General features: G+C 44.0%; 1 protein-coding gene across 1 annotated transcript in view; it reads right to left on the minus strand.

The window, feature by feature from the left end:
- The window catches only part of TMC2 (transmembrane channel like 2), a 34,846-nt gene extending 18,901 nt beyond the window's left edge, over positions 1 to 15,945 (minus strand). The window contains exons 1-10 of the mRNA XM_033052544.1: positions 15,888 to 15,945; positions 15,549 to 15,596; positions 13,281 to 13,629; positions 12,427 to 12,576; positions 9,294 to 9,384; positions 7,522 to 7,603; positions 7,143 to 7,249; positions 5,244 to 5,342; positions 1,784 to 1,926; positions 207 to 354 (exon numbers count right to left, since the gene is read on the minus strand). Of these exons, the coding sequence (XP_032908435.1) occupies positions 207 to 354; positions 1,784 to 1,926; positions 5,244 to 5,342; positions 7,143 to 7,249; positions 7,522 to 7,603; positions 9,294 to 9,384; positions 12,427 to 12,576; positions 13,281 to 13,629; positions 15,549 to 15,596; positions 15,888 to 15,945 (1,275 nt within the window). The remainder of the gene's footprint in view (positions 1 to 206; positions 355 to 1,783; positions 1,927 to 5,243; positions 5,343 to 7,142; positions 7,250 to 7,521; positions 7,604 to 9,293; positions 9,385 to 12,426; positions 12,577 to 13,280; positions 13,630 to 15,548; positions 15,597 to 15,887) is intronic.
- Positions 15,946 to 18,332: the final 2,387 nt, after the last annotated feature.

The following is an 18,332-nucleotide window of genomic DNA, read 5'->3' on the forward strand; positions in this document are numbered from 1 at the left end:
ACTCTAAATTATTACAAATTATTTTAAAAGTCGAAAGAAGGGAGTTAGAGGAAGTGGATCATGGAATCTGGAGCTGCCATGGATCAGTACTATGCCCTGTTCATATGGAGAGATGCTGAGTAGATATCCAGATTTCCCCTTACATCTCTGCAATTGGTTGGTGCTGGGAGTGTCTCCAGGAGCCGGCAGAGGACAGTTAGGTTTACCTTGAAGCTGGTGGTGATGGATGCAAACTTGTTGTCTGCTGTCTCTGGGTTGCCGATGAGGTAGTCCCAGCTGGTGAACATTTTCCAGCTGAAAATGAAGTTATCATCATCCCCATCTGCCGTGCTTTCATTGGCATTGCGTGCCATCCTGCGTAAGGATATGTGCAGTGACGAGGTCAGACAGTGCTCCACAGAGCCACCATGTACTCTTCAGCTTTGCAAAGCTTGGGTAGGATGGAGTGGAGCAACCATTCTTGGGTGTTGGGAATGACTAAAATATGCCATTGGACTTTAGGTCTAAGGAGGACTGAACTATCAATTGTCAGGGCTACACAGTTCTTCTATTAAAAATAGTGATACAGAGAAAAAACAGCATAGATGATTAAGGAGGTTAAGGATTGCTATGTCCAGCTGGTGTGCCTAAGAAAGTCTATTTATGGTGCTTCTGGGTCCTAGGCTGCAGTATATGGTTATGGCTACCTTTAGTTAGTTAAATTTAGTCAAAACCCCCATATTCTGTCCAGTACACCCACTGCAGCACAAAGTTTTAGTGGGACTTCACTTGCTGCACAATGCTGGAGCCAAAGAGCTTGCAGCAAGTCATGCAGGGAGGGAAAAAGGATTATTCTTGTTAATCAGCATAGGAGCAGATATGGCTTCTGCTGTTTCCTCTCTATTATTTGATCCCTGAAATCCTTCTGTAAGTCCCCCTAGAGTTCCTAGCACTAGTCCCTCAAGGAAGGCAAGACAACAGATGCTGCAATTTCATGGCAAATGTACAGCAAATCCCCATGTCCCACTCTAGCTAAAGGCTTAAGAGGCTCTTTATGCTGCACAACAATATGGCCTGTTTTAGCAAGCGGTACAAATCCATGGCCTTATCCTTTCTTCCAAAAAAGGAAGACCTTTTCATGGTGTGTCCTTCAGGCAGAGATAAAGGGGCTTATTTTTTTTTTTTTTACTTTGCAGAGACCATTACAGCTCTGACAAGTGCTTTGGCTGCATCCTCAGTGCCCTGACAGTGCACAAGGGACACAGAAATTGTGGCCACTTTTAAACTCCACTGAATTTGTTTAGAGACTCAACAAATACAGTCCTGTAGCATTTGGCTCTTTTCTGCAACCCTTGGACTATCTGTGGGACCCATGTTGTCTTTCAGAAATGTTTATTTTACAATGAAGGCATGCAAAAGGAACCTTTGCAATGCACTGCAATCAAATCCTCCTTCATGTACAAAATCTACCTGTTTGATGACCCTGTAGTAATCTTGGAGAAAGGATTAAAGAGATTTGGAGAGGTGGAGAAGGAAAAAGACAGCTGGAGTAGGAAGGGTTCAAAATAGTGCACAAGTACATGGATGAGGCAGGGGAGTGCCCAGGTCTCCCCTGCCCACCAGAGCCAGGATGGTGGATGGGGAGGCCAAGTGCATGAAAACAGCAGGGACACACTCCCCTTTCCCCACATTCCCCCAGCCATCCACCAAGGCTGGACCAAGTCTGGGTGCCCTTGGAGGGGAACCCAGCTGTGAGACACATTTGGGTGGATTTTGCAGAGGGCACGGTGTCAGCTGCACTTACGATCTTATAACAACCATAAGGCTGTAGCCGAACACGCTGATCCCAACCATGAAATATGCCATTGGCAACCTGTACTTCAACCAGCCAATTGTCCTCTGGTTGTTGTAGTAGCCATAAAAGAGCGCTGAGTATTTGATGTAGCCCTGAAGGTAAAGCAAAAGCAATCCTGTGTAAGCTGTGCAGCTTTTCTTCTGCAGGAAAGGGGTTTCTAGAGAAAACTGAAGATTTAAAACAAGGAAAATAAATTTGGAAAAGTTTTTAGTGTCTCGTTCTGTTTGCTGCCCTGGCACCTTTGAAAGCCATATTCTTAAGAGTTTATCTTACTAAGAGAGGTAAGATGAGGGAGAACATGTCAGAGGATAGTGGCTTAAAACTAAAATGTGGTTTTGATTCATCACTCTTTCATCCCTCCCAGAAAAACATTCTTACTGCTCTTTGTGGCTGTAGCCCACCTGCTTCTCTAAGCCAATAATCAAATACCTCAGATCTTGTAGAAAAGCTGCAGCTTTCCTACCATGATATGAAACTTTTCCTTTCAGGTAGGAGGCAGCTGATGCTCAGTGCCTTGCAGATTTAGTTCCTTTTACTGGTTGCCACCTGCAGAGCAAATATAACTAAAGAGTGAAATCAAAGCATTACTTTCCTGTGGAAAGCAGAGCTCAGACGCAATATCAACTATGTTGTCTCAAGTAGATCTATTTTTTGCTGTGCAATCTGCTAGACATTCAACGAGTGCGCAGATCACCTAATCTGCATTAGCAATCTCTCCCTGTTTTTCTGTCGTATCTCATCCAAGTTGATATGTGTCACTGCACATTGTATTCTCTATTTTTTTGCCCCTTGTCTTTCAGCTCCTAAGTTAAGTGTACCAAGTCTGGCCATGATAGTTGAGCAAGTTCCCCTCTGATCAAGCCTTTGGGAAGACATAACTTGAAGCTTGTATCAGAGCCTGTGTAATGGATCTTGTCTAGAGACATTGAAAGGTTTACATGTAAAGAGGCTTCTGGGGGCTGTCTAGCCAAGCCACCCCCCCACGCCCTTCAAAGCAGAGCCACTCGCAAAAGGAATTGTGGCTCGGGGCTGTGTCCAGCTGAGCTTTAAAAATCTCCAAGGACAGAGCTCCCATGATCTTTCTGGGCCTTTCTTCTTCTTTGACCAGCTTCACTTGATCAATTAAACTAATCTCCCCCAAAATTCTAGGGTTTTTATTCCTAATAAAAACCTAATAAAAAGCTTTGGTTCCCCCAGGTGCCACGGAAGCTGTATTTTTTCCCTGCACAAAGCACTGTGCCACAGGTCCAGGACCACTCTCTGTGTGTTTCTACCAGTGCAGCAAGCCTGTGGCTGGCACACTACTGCACGGTTGCTTGGGGCTTATAGCCTGTGTAGACATGCTAAGTCTGCTGGGGAGGTGTAGAGGAAGAAAGCCTTGTAAAATACAATGTCCCTGGAAGGCACTAGTGAAGTTTGTTTCTCGGGTTGTAATTCCTAATCTTTGTCTTCTTGATTCATCAGATGCTAGGGACTGAAAAATTAGTTTCTCTGCTCACATCATCCGGTATGTTCTTTAAACTCCATTTGTGAGACATGGTGTCTGTTGTCCAAGTGGGATTTATTCCTTTCTACTCCTCTAGAAATCTGTGATGTGACCTTCTTCCTGCCAAAGCATACATTTCCCCAGTCCTGTCTCCTGAAAGGTTTTTTCAGGGTAATGATACTGACTCTTCACTTATGCCTACTCTGATATATATTTCCCCCCTGCACCTCTCCTGTGGAGCATGCTGGCATAAACCTCTATTAATTTTCAAAGGGCAAACCTCTGCATGGGGCTTCATTTCACATCTCCTGGCTGCAAAGGATATTGGTGTACAATGTTGCCCCATAGCTGGAGATGCTTCTTGAGCTTGAATGATCACTCTCTGATGTCAGCCAGGAAGGGAATGGGTAATGGACGGGGATCTGTACAGTAGAGGGGTTCAGACAACCAACACCTCAGTGACAGCAGGGGAATATAGATGTATGTACCAAGCCAGAGGCAGGAGACTGGCAGGTCATGGGAGTAAGCCTTTCCTGGAAGCATACAGCCTCACCCAGAGACAAGTTTCCTTACTGATAAGTCTATTACTTATGGCCTCCCAGAGAAAATCATCAGCTGCTTTAATCAACATTCCAACATTCCTCCAGATTTTTTTTTGTATGTTTGTTTGTTTTGGGTTTTTGCGTGGATTTTTTTGGGGGTTTTTTTTTGGGTTTTTTTGTGGTTTTTTTTGGTTTTTTTTTGTTTGTTTTTGTTTTTTTGTTTTTTTTTATTCTGGCTTAATGAGTTTAAATGCTACCTCATATTTTTACAGTGCACTGCTCAAATGAACTTTTCATTTCTTATACTGCTATTAAAAATGTCACTAATTCGCCTCTGGATTCTGGGGAAAGTACTGGCAGAGGAAGAGTTGAAAGGATCCTCAGCAGACTATGGGGGGGTAAATGAAGACCTGGCCCTGGCAGGTTCCTGGACACCAGTATTTGAAGCCTTATTAATAAAATTATTTTAAATAATCTGGTTTACAAAAAAGTAGCTTTTATTTTTTGGTTGGTTGGTTTTTATTTGGTTGGTTTGTTTTTTTCTTTTTTATTGTTTTTCCTTTTAGCTCAGGAAATGAGCTAAAAAGTCCTTACAGAAGGACTGGAGCATGTGGTCCCATGCTTGCAGCATGTGGGCCAGTGCTGAAGCATTAAAGAAACTATTTCCAGTTCCAGAAGTAACTACTTTGAAAGTCAGATCCCAAGGCACTGGTGACATCTGAAAGTCTTCACTCCCTCTACACATACCTTTTCTTGGGCTGTCACCTAAAAATGCTTAATCCCCTTGGTTTAAATCTTCAAAGTAACTGGGGTGGGAGGTGAATCAGTATTGCAGGCAAGCACTCAGAGATGGCTGGAAACTTGGGATTTTCCTTTGAATGCCAGGCCTAAACTTTGGTTCCCACTTCAGGCTCATGTAAGTATTTGAGAGGAACAGGGAGGGCAGGGACATGGGGAGCAATCCCCTCCCCAATCACTTTCAGTGGTCTGGCAAGGTGCTCCCTGCTTGTGAAGGGTCTGCAGCTTGAAGTCTCTGTCTGGCTGCATGGTTTGGAGCAGCTCCAAGTCTTTCACCTAGATGTTTGCTGTCTTTCCAGCTGAAAGCAAAATGGCTTTTGTGTCTGCCCACACACGTGATGTACACCAGGAAGTGATTCAAATCCATATGCAGGTGTCTGCATGTGGACATGCTGCTTTGGCAAGAAATCTCATCATCCACAAAGATTTTGTTGCAACAAAAGGCTTTCCAGACATCTCCTAGAAGAAATAGGTGCTCCACTGGTTTATCTTGGAACAAATTCATCCTTCTAGCGCCATTAACTTCTGAGGGGTTTTAGGAGGCATTCAACTGATCTTTTATGATTAACACTCATGTGCTTACCTCAAAATCCCAAAGAACTGAAAAATCCATAGCTGTTGCTTGTTCAGCCCGGGGTACAGTTTTTCTTGGCAAACTCCCATATGGCATTCCCATCAGGACCTGTAGAACATTAATAACAGTGATGCATATATGCTATAAAACACCAAAGAGTTCTAAACAGGTATTTTTTCTTAATGAGTCTGTTTTGGTTTGCTTTTGCTTGGTTTTCCTTTTCTGTCAATTTTCATATATATTTTATTTCTTAAGGCTAGAGCTTTAAGTTTTAAAAAAACACTTAGCTTTAATTTAATTAATAATTATTTAGTGTTAATTTTGTATGATAATATTTAGTAATAAGTATACTTATTAATGTACAGTATTAAATTTATTGTTAATATTTAGTATTAATTTCACACAAATAACCAGAGGACTTCCCTTTCCCTGGCCACATCCATTCCACAGGAAATAATTTTTGGAGAAACTGTATTCTTCAATGAACAGCTGTAGCTGAAATGTCCTTAGTTTAGCAAGGAGTTCTTTGCTTGAACTTCATGGGCCTAATGCAGTAAAGGGATTAGCTTCATCTATTTATGCAGAGCTCCTCCTCTGAGAGAAGTCAAGAGCACTGGGTCGAGCTTGCAATATAATTTGTATTTTTCAGTCCTGAATCAAAAGATGTTCTCAAGGTAAGGTAAAGGCAATTGGTTTGGGAAAAAATATGTATGACAAAAAGCTGCAAAGAATAGTTTTCATGGCATAGCCTGTCCCAGTGGCACCATGAAAAGCAAGTCTTGCAGCTGGAGCAGTGGTAGAAGTCCAGACAGAGAATGCCAAGGGCTGTGGAGAATTACTGTGCTTACAAGCTGACTGGTGCCTATACCAAAATATCTCATTAGCATTCATCGCCTAGAAAGGTCCTAGCGTATCATCTATCACTTATTTTTTAGGGCTAATTACACTCAAAATAATTTATGATTAAATGTTTATTGCCCAGCTACTCTCCATATCATAATAGTTCAGTAGGCAGTGAGTAACAGTGTTTCAGAAACGAAAGCTCCTGCCATATGTGTGGTTCCTAACCAAACACATTTGTATTGTTCAGTGCTAATGGTTATGTCTCCTCGTCCTGGGAGGAAACTGAGCTTTCCCTTTGCATAGTGTGAGCAAGCACATTAAGGAGAACAAAACCACGGTCCTCAGGAGACATTCTGCAGTGCATATTTGCTCCATAAAATTCTGCGTTAAACAGAACAGATGCCTCTGTCTGTGGATTGCACAGCTTTAAATACTGCACTGAGTAATTTAGCCAGAGCTGTAATGGCTACATTCAAAAAATTCTTCAATAAGCCATCATATAAAGTTGGCTATGAGATCCTTTTCATTCTCCAAGAAGAGTGAGAAATAGAAAAACTAAGAATAAAACAATTGCTTGTGAATCATATGAATTGGAAGTATGAGAAAGGGTTATTTCCCAAGCAAATGTTAGTTGGCAAAATGCTGGGAAATTGTTCTTTACTGCTGCTGCCCCATGACCATGCCCCTCAGAGGGCTAAAAGTGAGGGTATTTAATTATTTTCAGAGCACAATCCTTTTCTTGTGGCTCTTGCAGACAGGATCTTGTGCCTTGGATTGGAATGTCATGTTCTTCACTTCAGTCAAAATGTAGAACTAGCCTTGAATTAGATAGATTTTTGAACCCCTGTTTCAGCTGCTGGATGGACAGGATCTTTGATAGCATTTTATGTCTCCTGATATCAATCCGACTTCTGCTCCTGTGTGTCAGGAAGTCTTTGTAAATAATTGTCCTCAGGCATTTCATTTTTCTAAAGCAATGCCTGTTATAAGGCATTTTTCCTGTCAATGTCATGTTTGTGTCAAGCAAAGGGCAAGATATAATGGAAAGGAGAATTTAGCACTTACCTCTGGAATTATAACCAGTCCAAATATTAACCCAAAAAGGACAAGATTTACTCCATACATCCACCGCAGAAATATGAAGTAGGAAGCCACAGAGGAGCCAAAGTGACCTTAAAGCAGAAGACATTTAATGGTCAGGAGTTAAGGAAGGTTAAACTGTCCTCAGCAGCCCTTTACCCTCAGGTATACCTTTCCCATGAGCCTCCCAACAAGTCCCCACAACTCCTGGAGAGAGCAACACCTGGAGCTGCCAGGGGTGTGTGCTCCTTGCTTGGCACTGATGAGTGGAGACTGTGGATCGGGAAGCTGGAACATTGTTTGTATGAAGACAAGGCTATATTAGAGAAGGTCCCACTGCCACCACACAGCGACTTCAACTTACTCTCCACTTCCTTTATCTTCATCTCCCAGGGTATGCACTGAGTTTTAAAATTTTCAAAGTCTCTCTTAAATTTCACCCATTTCTGAAACAAGACAACATTGCAGTGAGAAGAGAGGTGTTCCAGGGGTCTGCTCTGAAGCAGAGCTTTTTAATCTCAGTTTGGTAGCATGGTTAGGTGTGCGTGTAAAGTCCAAAGCAGGAACTCTGGTGTGGATCTTATCTTTCGGACTATTTCAGAAACTCTCTTCAACCAAAAATCGCCCCCACCCCCCGCTCCCAAGTGTTCACATTTATGATTTGAGTTTTAAGAGTTTTAACCTTTCTAGGCTTTTGGAAAGCTGCAGTTAATGCTATGGATTGATCAGATTATATAGGAGTAGGAAATTCAGGCCTGGTTCTGTTTTGAAAGAATTGGTTCAGAACAAGCTCTATTTAAAACAAAATCCAGTTTGATAGATCACTGAGTTTGAATCTTTCCTCACCAGGCCAACAGCTAAACTCCCATTGATTTCATAATCTTAAGTCTGGCTCTGTTTTGCACTTCTCAATATACAGTAATTTCACGACCATATGGCAGACCACTTGGGAGCTGGCAAATTTCGCAACTTTGTAGATCATATAAGGTGCACCGGACTATAAGGTGCACTTTTTTTTTGCAGCGAAGATCCACGCCACGCGCAACAAAGTAACGAATTAATAATGGAATCCCACAATCGTGGAGTTTATTGGCATGCACTCAAATTGGAAACATTTTAACAGATTGGTATAGCCTTTAAACGCAGCCCCAAGCGCCCTCCCCATGCGCAGAGCCGGCACTCCCGCCCCCCCCTGGCTGGCGAGGCAGGGCTTGTGGCTGCCACGGTTTAGGGCGGCCACAGCTCACACCTCAGGGTTGCTGTGGTTCAGGGCAGCTCGGGACTGTCTGCGGCTCAGGGCGGCGTGGCGCTGCCCACTCCCTCTCTCCCTGTGTGGCTCCTGCTGGCCGGGGGCTGCCCACCCCCTCTCTTCCTGTGCAGTTGCCGCTGGCTGGGAGCTGGGCGGTGCCTCTCAGCCCGCATGGCCAGCGGGGGCTGGGACGGGGGGCCGGGCGGTGCCTCTCAGCCTGCGCGGCTCCTGCTGGCCGTAGCCCCCTGCTCCCGCCCCTGCTCGCAACTTGGCTCTCCCTCGGCACCGCCCCCCCATTGCGGCTCACACTTCTGAGTTTGTGAATTTCACAACTTTGTCCATTATATAAGGTGCACCGGACTATAAGGCGCACTTCTGGGTTCGGGGGAAAATTTTAGTCAAAAGGGTGCGCCTTATAGTCGTGAAATTACTGTAATCTCCATGACAACATGCAACTTGGCTACCAACTTCAGTCTCAAAACACAGCCATCCTTCTCCCTGTTACTTCCTCATCACTGGAGAAGATGAAATTCTACTGGACTAGGGGTAGTGCAGGAGTTTGGCAGAGCCTCTTTCCCCTTTGGGGATATCTCTTTTCACCTGTCAAGGTTTTGGAGATTGCAGTCAGAAAGCCATGGTTTTCCCTGGTCCTATAAATCCTCCCTTGCTTCAGGAAAGGTCACAATGAGGTTTAGGTTGGGAAAAATTTCCCCCTGTTCTTTCTGCAATAGTCATGGATACTGGTAGGTTTTTTTTTTAAAAAGGCAGGAAGTTTAATTCTGACTTCCTTGTGCCTCTTTCACCAAAGAGAGGTCAATAAACCTAAAAATGTGCAGAATACATAACTGAGTGTCCAAGTCTTTCCCTGACATCACTGTAGCACTTACCTTTGCCATCATCATCTTATATGCATACAACTTTTTGCCCTTTCCTTTTCCCAGAGCTCCTTCAAACTTCTCTACAAAATCTTGTGCCTCCCTAAATGGAAAATAAACAAGGTTATTAAAACAACAAAGGGGTCTTTAGCTTTTCACCCCTGCCTGCACCAGTGGGATAAGCAATGTGCTTGTAGGAAGGTGGGGACTTGGTGTCTCTCCCCATCTGCTCTCTGCTGGTCACTTGCTGTGTCCTGTAGAGGTCAGACACCCACTCAGGACTAGCTGTCAGGTCCCTAAAGGATCACATTCATGTAGAGATGTTTTATGTTAGCTTTAAGCATTGTTAGTGCCCCAAATCTTGCTTCACATTTCTCCCTGGGTGCAAACTAAAAGCCTGCCCATTTCTCCTGCTGCAGAGCTCTCTCAGCCTGCATGCCTGTTATAATTTCTCTTTCCTGATGCATTGGTCAAGAAGAAAATAACACTGCCTAGTGAAATAAACTCCAAGAGGATGCAGAGTTTCCTTTTATGAACACCTCCCAGGATAAATATCAGAGATGTGTAAACAGCCCAAGGAGGTAATCTCAGTGACAGAAGAATGAGTATACTAGTCAGGAGTAAAATCAAGCTGCAAAATGAAATTACAGTAATTTCACGAATACAAGCCGCAGCAATTTGACAAAAATTTTGGTGGAAACCCGGAAGTGCGGCTAATAGTTGGGGGCGGCTAATATGGGAATAATTTTCTGACATTTACAACCCCAGACGTGCCAGCCAGAGTGCCGGGCCAAGCACCTGGCAGTAAAAGCCGGCATTTCGCAATTGTTACAGTGTTACCGTGTTGCCCTGGCTCCCTGCAGGCAGCACGGGGGGCGGGGAGAGAGGCAGGAGAGCTCTCTTCTTCCCTCCTCTGCCACAGCCCAGGGGAGGACGGGTGGGGGGGCGCGCCGCCATTGCCACAGCCCGGGGAGCCGACGGGGGGGAGGGCGCCGCCATTGCCGCGGCCCGGGGAGGGGGGGGGAAGTGCGCGCCGCCATTGCCGCGGCTCGGGGAGCCGACGGGAGCCCCGCACAGCCATTGCCGCGGCTCGGGGAGGAGGCGGGGTGCTTTGTTCGCGCCCGCCGCCGGCGCCACGGGCGCAGGAAAGCTCCGTCCCCACCTGCCGCCGCTGCCGTAGGAGCGGGGAAAGCTCCGTCCCTGCCTGCCACCACGGGGCAGCGCCGACCCGGGGTGACCGAGCCCAGAGGCAGCGGCCAGCCCCGAGCGGCAGCGCCGGACTGGGCCACCTGGCCCCGTCAGCAGCCCCTAGCGGGCCGAGCCTGCACAGCCTTAGCTCAGCCAGTAAACCCCGCCCTCCCGCGGTTCTGTTACTAATTGCACGCGGGTCCTCGCTGCGAACGACAGAGCGGCTTATATTCGGGTGCGGCTTATTTATGGACAAAAACCGAAATATTTGCCAACACCCAGAGATGCGGCTTATACTCAGTGCGGCTTGTATTCGTGAATTTACTGTAGTTTTACACTAGGATATCTAAGGGAAATACAGAGAAAATAGTCTAGGTAGATGCTGTTATGCTGAGTATGCTGAGCTTTTGAATAAAATTATATTGTATATTGGCATTGCAAATGAGAAGAAATTAAATTTCAGGAGCTGGGAGGTTTTTTTGCCATCCTAAGGCTGTGGGAAGGATGGACTTCCCCTTGGAATAAATAGTTGGCTAGGTCAGCCTGTAACCTTGGGAAAATCACCTGTGACTTCATTTGCAAACATAAAATTATATTTCTATGTCTTGAACATATTGTTTTGCTCTCTTTGTGATTTACATCCCTCTTTGGGGATAATAATTTCTTCTCTCAGGGTTGAGTTTATGCAGCCAAAAAAATCTAATGAATGCGTGCTGATAGTCTTTCTGGACACCCCTGCACAAGCAATGCAACAGTTTTGTCTAGGTTCATTAGTAGGTAATGATTATTGCTATAGCTCAGAAATAAGATTAAAGTATGGAGGCACATTGTCAAACATGATCCTAAGTAGAATTGTATTCAGAATACTACACCACAGGGAAGAAATGAATCAGAAATAACTCTGCTTTGGTCTTTTTTTCTTTTCTTACAGAAATTTGGAATTTTAGGGCCATAAGAATTTATTTGTTATGACCACAGACTCATAGTCCAGCTGTGAGGTGGAAAAGCTACTGTTGCAGACCTTTACCCAGATTTTTAGAAGTATTTGGCAGAGTTCACAACTCCTGATTTTATTGTAAGATGGAACAGGTCTTGGCCTTTAGGACATAAAAGAGAGAAGCAGAGATGCATGGTGATTGTCAGCTTTCACTGCACAGTCCCTGCAGCTCCGAGCAACCTCTCAGCAAACATGGAGCAGTGGCATCACTGCTCCTTTTGGGCTGTGTTGTGGTTTAACATAGATGGGATTTTAGTTGAAAAGGAAATGTATGTGTGCTTTGCAATGCTATTTTGAAATCTCTTCTTGTAGAAAGGGTTTTCAGAGGTTACTTGAGCAGTAGAGCTGAATTATTGTCCTGAGAGGGCATAATAGTTTGTTATGAGCCATTGCCTGTCAACCTGCAAGTTTTGATTCCCCTGGTCTGCTCTGCCCCACTGTCCCCCACTGCCCAGCACTAAGGGGTCTCTGCTGCTGCCTGACTTGCTCCCACCTTCACCAAGGGCTATGGCAGACTTATCTTTGCTCCATAAATAACACTGCGTTTTTTCCAAGAAGCCCTATCTCAGGACTGTGTACTAATACGGCACTGTGCTGCTCTGATTTCTGTCTAACAAAAGACATGAATAAGCAAGCCAGGGTATGGAGTTTGCTTAACAAGTGGACTGACTGTAGTGAGTCATTTGGTTTTAAATACGAGGGTAGAATGTCCTGGCCATGGGTATCAGTTGAACAGATTTGCACTTTGTCTGTTCTTTGGTTACAGAGGCTGAAAACCAGATTGCACATTTTAACTCTGATAGTTTGAATCCAGACTGGCTGGCCAGGTTCTGCTAGTCACTTTTTCTGATACTATGGTATCACAGCAGCAGCAAATATGTACTTTCAAAGAAAGACAAAGTGTATCTGACAACAGTCAGCAGAGATGCCAGGAGTGGGGGTTCCCGTATTGATGGGTACCTGAGCACTGAGAGCTTCTTCACCATCCTCCAGGGCTTGTTCCTCATGGTGGAAATCAGTTTTTTCTTTTGCTCCACCTGCTCCTTCAGCATCGCGAGCTCTTCCTCCGACAGTGACTCCTCATCAGATGAGTTGGAGGAAGAAGAAATACTGGAAGACACACAAAATCAAGGACATAGAAAAACTCACAGGGATTAGAGGGAAGGTCTTGCTTGGGGCAGGCAGACTGCTGCTGGCCCTGTGGATTCCATTGTGATGTGGGCACAGTGCCCAAACATCCCCTGTCTCAGTGCAATTCCCCATCACACCCAGAGCAGGGTTGTTTCCAGCCAGGATAATGAGGAGGCATTTGTGCCCCAATACAATTCACTCATTGTCATGCTTTGGGCCGTATTTCAGCTATAGAACATTGCCTGCAGCTACCAGGGCTACAGCTGGCTCCAGAAAAATGGGAGATATGGGGAGAAATCGAAGGTTGGGACTAGCAAGAAGAGGAAGAGACTTGAAAGCACAAGGGATCCATTTTAACTAGAATGTTTCCATAGACTGACCAAAAAAAGAGTCTCCACACCCAAATTTCTCAAGGTACCTTCTTCAGGGGTGCTTTTCTACTCCTGGATGTAGTTACTAAGATTCCACTACATGCATAGACCTGATCCTGCTTGAGAAATTATAATGACTTGGAAACAGTTTGGTTTTGTGGAATTTTACACTGTTTTCCATTGTGCCTCTTTTAGGAGAGCAGGAATTTATTTTCAGTCTATTGGTTTTGCCTTTCTGATCCATATGCCATTGGCATGTCAATATTGATGCCAGTCTGAACAAGGCACAATTGTCAAGGATTTTTTAATTACCTGTTTTTCCTGTCTTTCTTCTGTTTATTCTCCCCTTCCTTCCCTCTCTTCATTGTTTTCTTTTCTTTATTTTCTGACTCCTTTTGATCTTTGTTAGGAGCCGTTTTACCTCTGTCTCTCTTCTGGCTTCTTTCCCCTCTTGCCTTTTTTTCATCTCCATTTCTCCTTTGGTAATTTTTTCTCCTAGAAGTTCTGTTTTGTTGGCTGCCATTGTCTTCCTCTTTGTTCTCATCTTCTTTGTCTTCTTTTTCTTCTTTGTCTTTTTCTTGGTTTTTGCTTTGAAGTGTGCTTGCTCTGCCAGTTTGCCTGAGGGGTTGTTTGTTAGTTTTTTTGTCCTTTATTTCATCTTCTGCAAGTGATAAAAAACAATTACATTGGGAAATCCATGCTGGCAGAATAAAGATTCATCAGAATAGCATGGGTAGCTAGGACACCTGGTGCAAACCCTGGCAAATTCAAAGAGTAGGTGCCTGTTGATCTTGTTGGATTTTGTGTTATGCCCTGTCCAATATCCAGGTGGAACTCTTTGCTTGTGCAACTCTCTTGTAAGACAGCATGATTTAGCACATCAGTGTCTTATATGTGACCATAAGAAAACTGGAAATTAGTTACAAGTGCAAAAGCCCATCCATCAGGCAGCACAGACAGATATCTCCCTGACCGGTAAACACATCAGAACAAAGGAAACAGAAATTGCAGTCTGTTACACAATGTGTAGTTTGCTTGTTGATGTGATGTCCTTGAAAGATGTTTACTTTTCAAGGCTGGGAATGGAGTTCTTCTATTTATAGGGAGAAAAGGCACAGCATAGGCAGTATCTAGTTGTTTTTCTTTGAGCTTTCTTTTATATTGGATGGTTTATATTCAGAGAAGAAAAAGACCAGATAGTCTCTGAAGCACATTTCATTCTTACTCGCATTGCAAACTAAAAACCTCTTCTTTCCAGCTTAAAGGATTGAAGTAGAGCATGATTTAATTGCAGAATATTATGGAAAGGGGGAAAAAAATTCAAAAGCCCCCAAGTCTCTCTGTCTCTTTCACTACCAAGCCTGTTAAAATGAATAGTAAGTTTTCCAGAGTATTCTGGCTTCTTTTTTTCCAAAATTTTTGCCTGATGAAAGGAAAGAGTTGGAGTTATTGTAATGGAAGAAGGAAATTGTGAAAGAATGGGATCCAGAGTGTAAAATGAGGAGCCTAAAAGGTGAGAAAAATAGAAGCAAAAAAGAATTTTAATATTGACTTTTTAGTTTGGTGAAAAGCTAGAAATTAATGACAAGCAAATAGTTTCTGGTTTTTAGTGGTAAAAAAATTAGTAGGCAGTGGTTGTTGCATTTGGCACTGGGAATGAGAAGGAACTTCCAACTAATTTCTCAGGAGCAATTATGCAGGTTTCAGTTACTATGTAAAGGTCCATCTAAACTGAATTTTGGTCAATCATCTAGATCAAAGGACCACCCGTTCTCTTTGGGAAAATGTTCATTTTGGACAGCCAATGATCTAGGATTTTTTAAAAATTGCAGTCTATCAAGTATTAGGTTGAATATGGAGCATTAATTTGTTACCTTTATCTTATCGCCTCTTTTGCCTATATGGAAAAGGCGGATATGATTTTGTGCAAAAAAAATTAAGTCCCAGTAGTTTGCTGTTTACTTTTCATATTCTGTGAGCAATATAGGCTCAGTTATGAACTATTTTGGCAGTAACAGCTACGTTTGTATCACCTATCCAGTGCTGTTATGATCCTACCTCTTAGCTCTCTCAGTTTAGATACACTATACATGCAGAATTAAAGGTGATTTTAGTCCTGTCACAGGCTTTTCCTGATTTCCCTCACAGTCATAAGGCTCCCTTCAATCTGTTTTCATCATTATCTTCTTGTGGTCATGATTCATGAAGAATCCAGTGTATTATGGTCTAAGCAAGCATTACAGGGAAGGCAAGCAGGACTTCAGTATAATGCAAAGCAGCCCCAGCCTGCACAGGGTGGTGCTTCACTGCAGTGCCTGATTTACTAGGCGCTGACTCCCAGGAGGTGTGGGCTCTGACAGCCTCCGACTCTGGAAACATGGATAGAAGAGGAGAGACTGCTTAAGAATGGAGGTTTACATATCACTGTTGTAAGTCAAACCTCAAGGGAAAAATCTGCTTGCTTGCAAGTAGCTCATGAAAGAGTTCATGCTGCAGAGCAAGTCATAATTCAAACTAAGAAAGAAATGGTATTGTGTCTTGTATTTCAAACAAGACCACATTTGTTAATCTCTACGTTACCTTCACTCTCTGTGTCAGTTTCCACTTCTCCATCAAACTCTATTCCGGCTGCAAAACAAAGAACAAAGAGTAATTGTATTTGTTGCTGGAATGTGATGCTTTACACAGCTGACCCTTAAATTCCAGCCGAGCTTGGCAGAATATCCCTTATTGATTATACATTATATTCTTTCTCTACTGCGGTGCTCTTAATATTTACTTTAGTCTGGCAGACTGACAAAAGTCCCCTGCCCAAGCAAACTGAAATTGAAATCTTTGAGAGACACAAAATGGTGGGCTCAGGAAGCCCCAAGAGGTTTAGTCAAGTATTTGGCAGCATGCAAACCAAAATGGTCTCACAGTGGTACCAACCATCTTCCAGGATGACCTGTAGAGTACTTTTCTTTTTCTTCCCCATGGCAGCCTTCTGTCTATTGCCCAGATACTGTAGCTGCTACGCTGCACACACACCCCAGTCATACACAGGTTACTCTTTCTTCCAGTGCCCGTGTGCTCATCTCCTTGGCATTGCAGACAGATGGGCACATCCAGCTGCCAGTGACCTCTTGCTCATGAGCCATGAGAACAGGGAGGGGTGGGAGAGGCAGGAAAAACCTGGGCTCTGCCACAGCCTACCCAAACATTTTCCTGTCTTCTCCCTTCTCCCCGTGAAAAAAGCACCTGTTGGCATTACATTGCATTTCATTATTTAAACATGAAGGAAAGCCCTTTGGTGGGTACTTGCTGGTGTCGTATGAAACACAGACACAAGTCACGTCTGGTTCTGACATAAGCATGTGGCTGGAGGCTTTCAAAGGATCAATTTTCTTAATGCCATATTCTTTACTGACCTGCGACAATCTGTGTAACCCCATTAGTCATCCTCCTGCATCTTATTAAATCTCTCAGCCAGTGCCCCTTGGGACACAGATGTGGGTCACCTTTTGTCCTCCATGTGTGTCCCTTGGAGGGGACTCATGAGCTAATAGATGCAGCAAGGAGTCAGGATCTCTTTTTCCTTTCCTCCTCTATTCTGTGTGACCTTTGCATACTCATTGCACTTGCTGGTAAAATAGGATAGATTTTCCTTCTAGGTGCTCTGAGGCTTAATTAATTAATGTGAGACCCTCATTTGGAAAGTCCTTTAGAGCCACAAAGTATTGTATTGCATTCTGCAGCTTGGAGTTTTTCAGTGGGCCAAGAATAGGTTTGTCTGAGTGATGTCCAGAGTAAAACCTGCACTGTCTGCCTCAGCTGTAGCTTCTGCAGAGAGCACCCGAGGGTGCATTCTTGATGTGGGGTTTCTCTTGGTTTAGCAAAAGGAGGGCTTATCCTCACACCATCTGTGAAACATACTGCAGACCCCTGGCTTACACAGGTGTCCCTCAGGGACCTGGCATAATGACTTTCCCCCAAAGATTAACAGGAAGAGCGTTAGTTCCTTCCTTTCCTTCCAAAAGAGAGGACTGTTTAGGAGATCAGCTTGAGGCTGTTGCCACCATTGACATGTGCTGATGACTCCTGCTTTGGATCGGGTGTAGTGACTGAGGAGGTGCCAGCCTGAACCTCTCTCCACTGCTTTTTCTCACTGAATGTGGGTCCAGCGGCACCTTTCAATTACTTTAAGTCCAATCCCATGGATTGCTTGATCTATGTTTGACTTTAGCTCAGCTCTCCTGAGCTTAATACATAATGTATGGTATATGCCCATACATTATTAACATCTCTGACCCTACAAGTTCATTGTACAGGGCATTTTCACTGTGTGTGTCCCACACCAGTGGTCTTGACTGCGTCTGAAGACAGTGACTGTGTCTGAAGGTCTTCCCAGTGAATGAGTTTCACCTGTAACTCAATATGTTGATGTGGTTTGTTTCCAGTGTGATTGCTAGGTCATTGAATTAATACTGCTCCAGGAAAAAAAGGAGAAATTCCCAGCTTCTGGATGCTACTGGAACAGATCTTTTGCAAGATACTTCAGTTGCTTCAGTCCCAAGCATATCTTTCCCAAAAAGAGGATCTAGGGATTTTCTAGTTAAATGAAGATTAAATTTCTGAAGAATCGTGTGACAGAAAGCAAAAGGGCTGTGGATGCTTATCACAGCCCCCCAGTACTGTACTCAGTGATAGCACTGCTTCTACCTCATGGAATCACAGAATGGTTTGGGCAAGAGCTGACCTTTAAAGGCCATCTGTTCCAAGTCCATTGTAGAGAGCAGGGACATCTTCATGTAGACCAGGTTGCTCCTAGACCTGTCCAAACTGACCTTGAATGCTTCCAGGGATGAGACATCCACTATCTCTCCAGGCAACTTGTGCCACTGTTTTACCACCCTCATGGTCAAAAAACTTCTTCTTTGTATGCAATCTAAATTGACCCTCTTTTAGTTTCAAACCTTGTTCTTTCACGGACCTTTCCCTTCTTTCCCACAAGGCATGCTCAGAGGCTTTTTGCATGCTCAAGGACTTTTTATGTGAGAATCTCATTGGCAGAGTTCAGTGTCTTGGGTTCTACTCCACCACAGAGTCAGTGATTCACCTTTGATCTGCATTGGAGCTGGGACAGCCACAGGCTCCAAAGCTGCTTATGCCACTTGGCATGCCCATAGGTACCGAGTACCTGAAGTGTGATGGGGACTGCAAGTTCATTTTACTACCAAAATGCATTCATTTTACTATCAAAATGTGTGGCCAGGTAATACCTCTGTCTTCTGCCCTGAGATGAAACACCTGCTCTTTGATTTTACAGTCTGTTCACAGCAGTGCAGGCAAGGTGTGGTGTTTCCACAGCAGTCACAGAGGCCC

This window comes from Catharus ustulatus, chromosome 1, assembly GCF_009819885.2.
Source record: "Catharus ustulatus isolate bCatUst1 chromosome 1, bCatUst1.pri.v2, whole genome shotgun sequence".
In the NCBI taxonomy this organism is placed as follows: domain Eukaryota; kingdom Metazoa; phylum Chordata; class Aves; order Passeriformes; family Turdidae; genus Catharus; species Catharus ustulatus.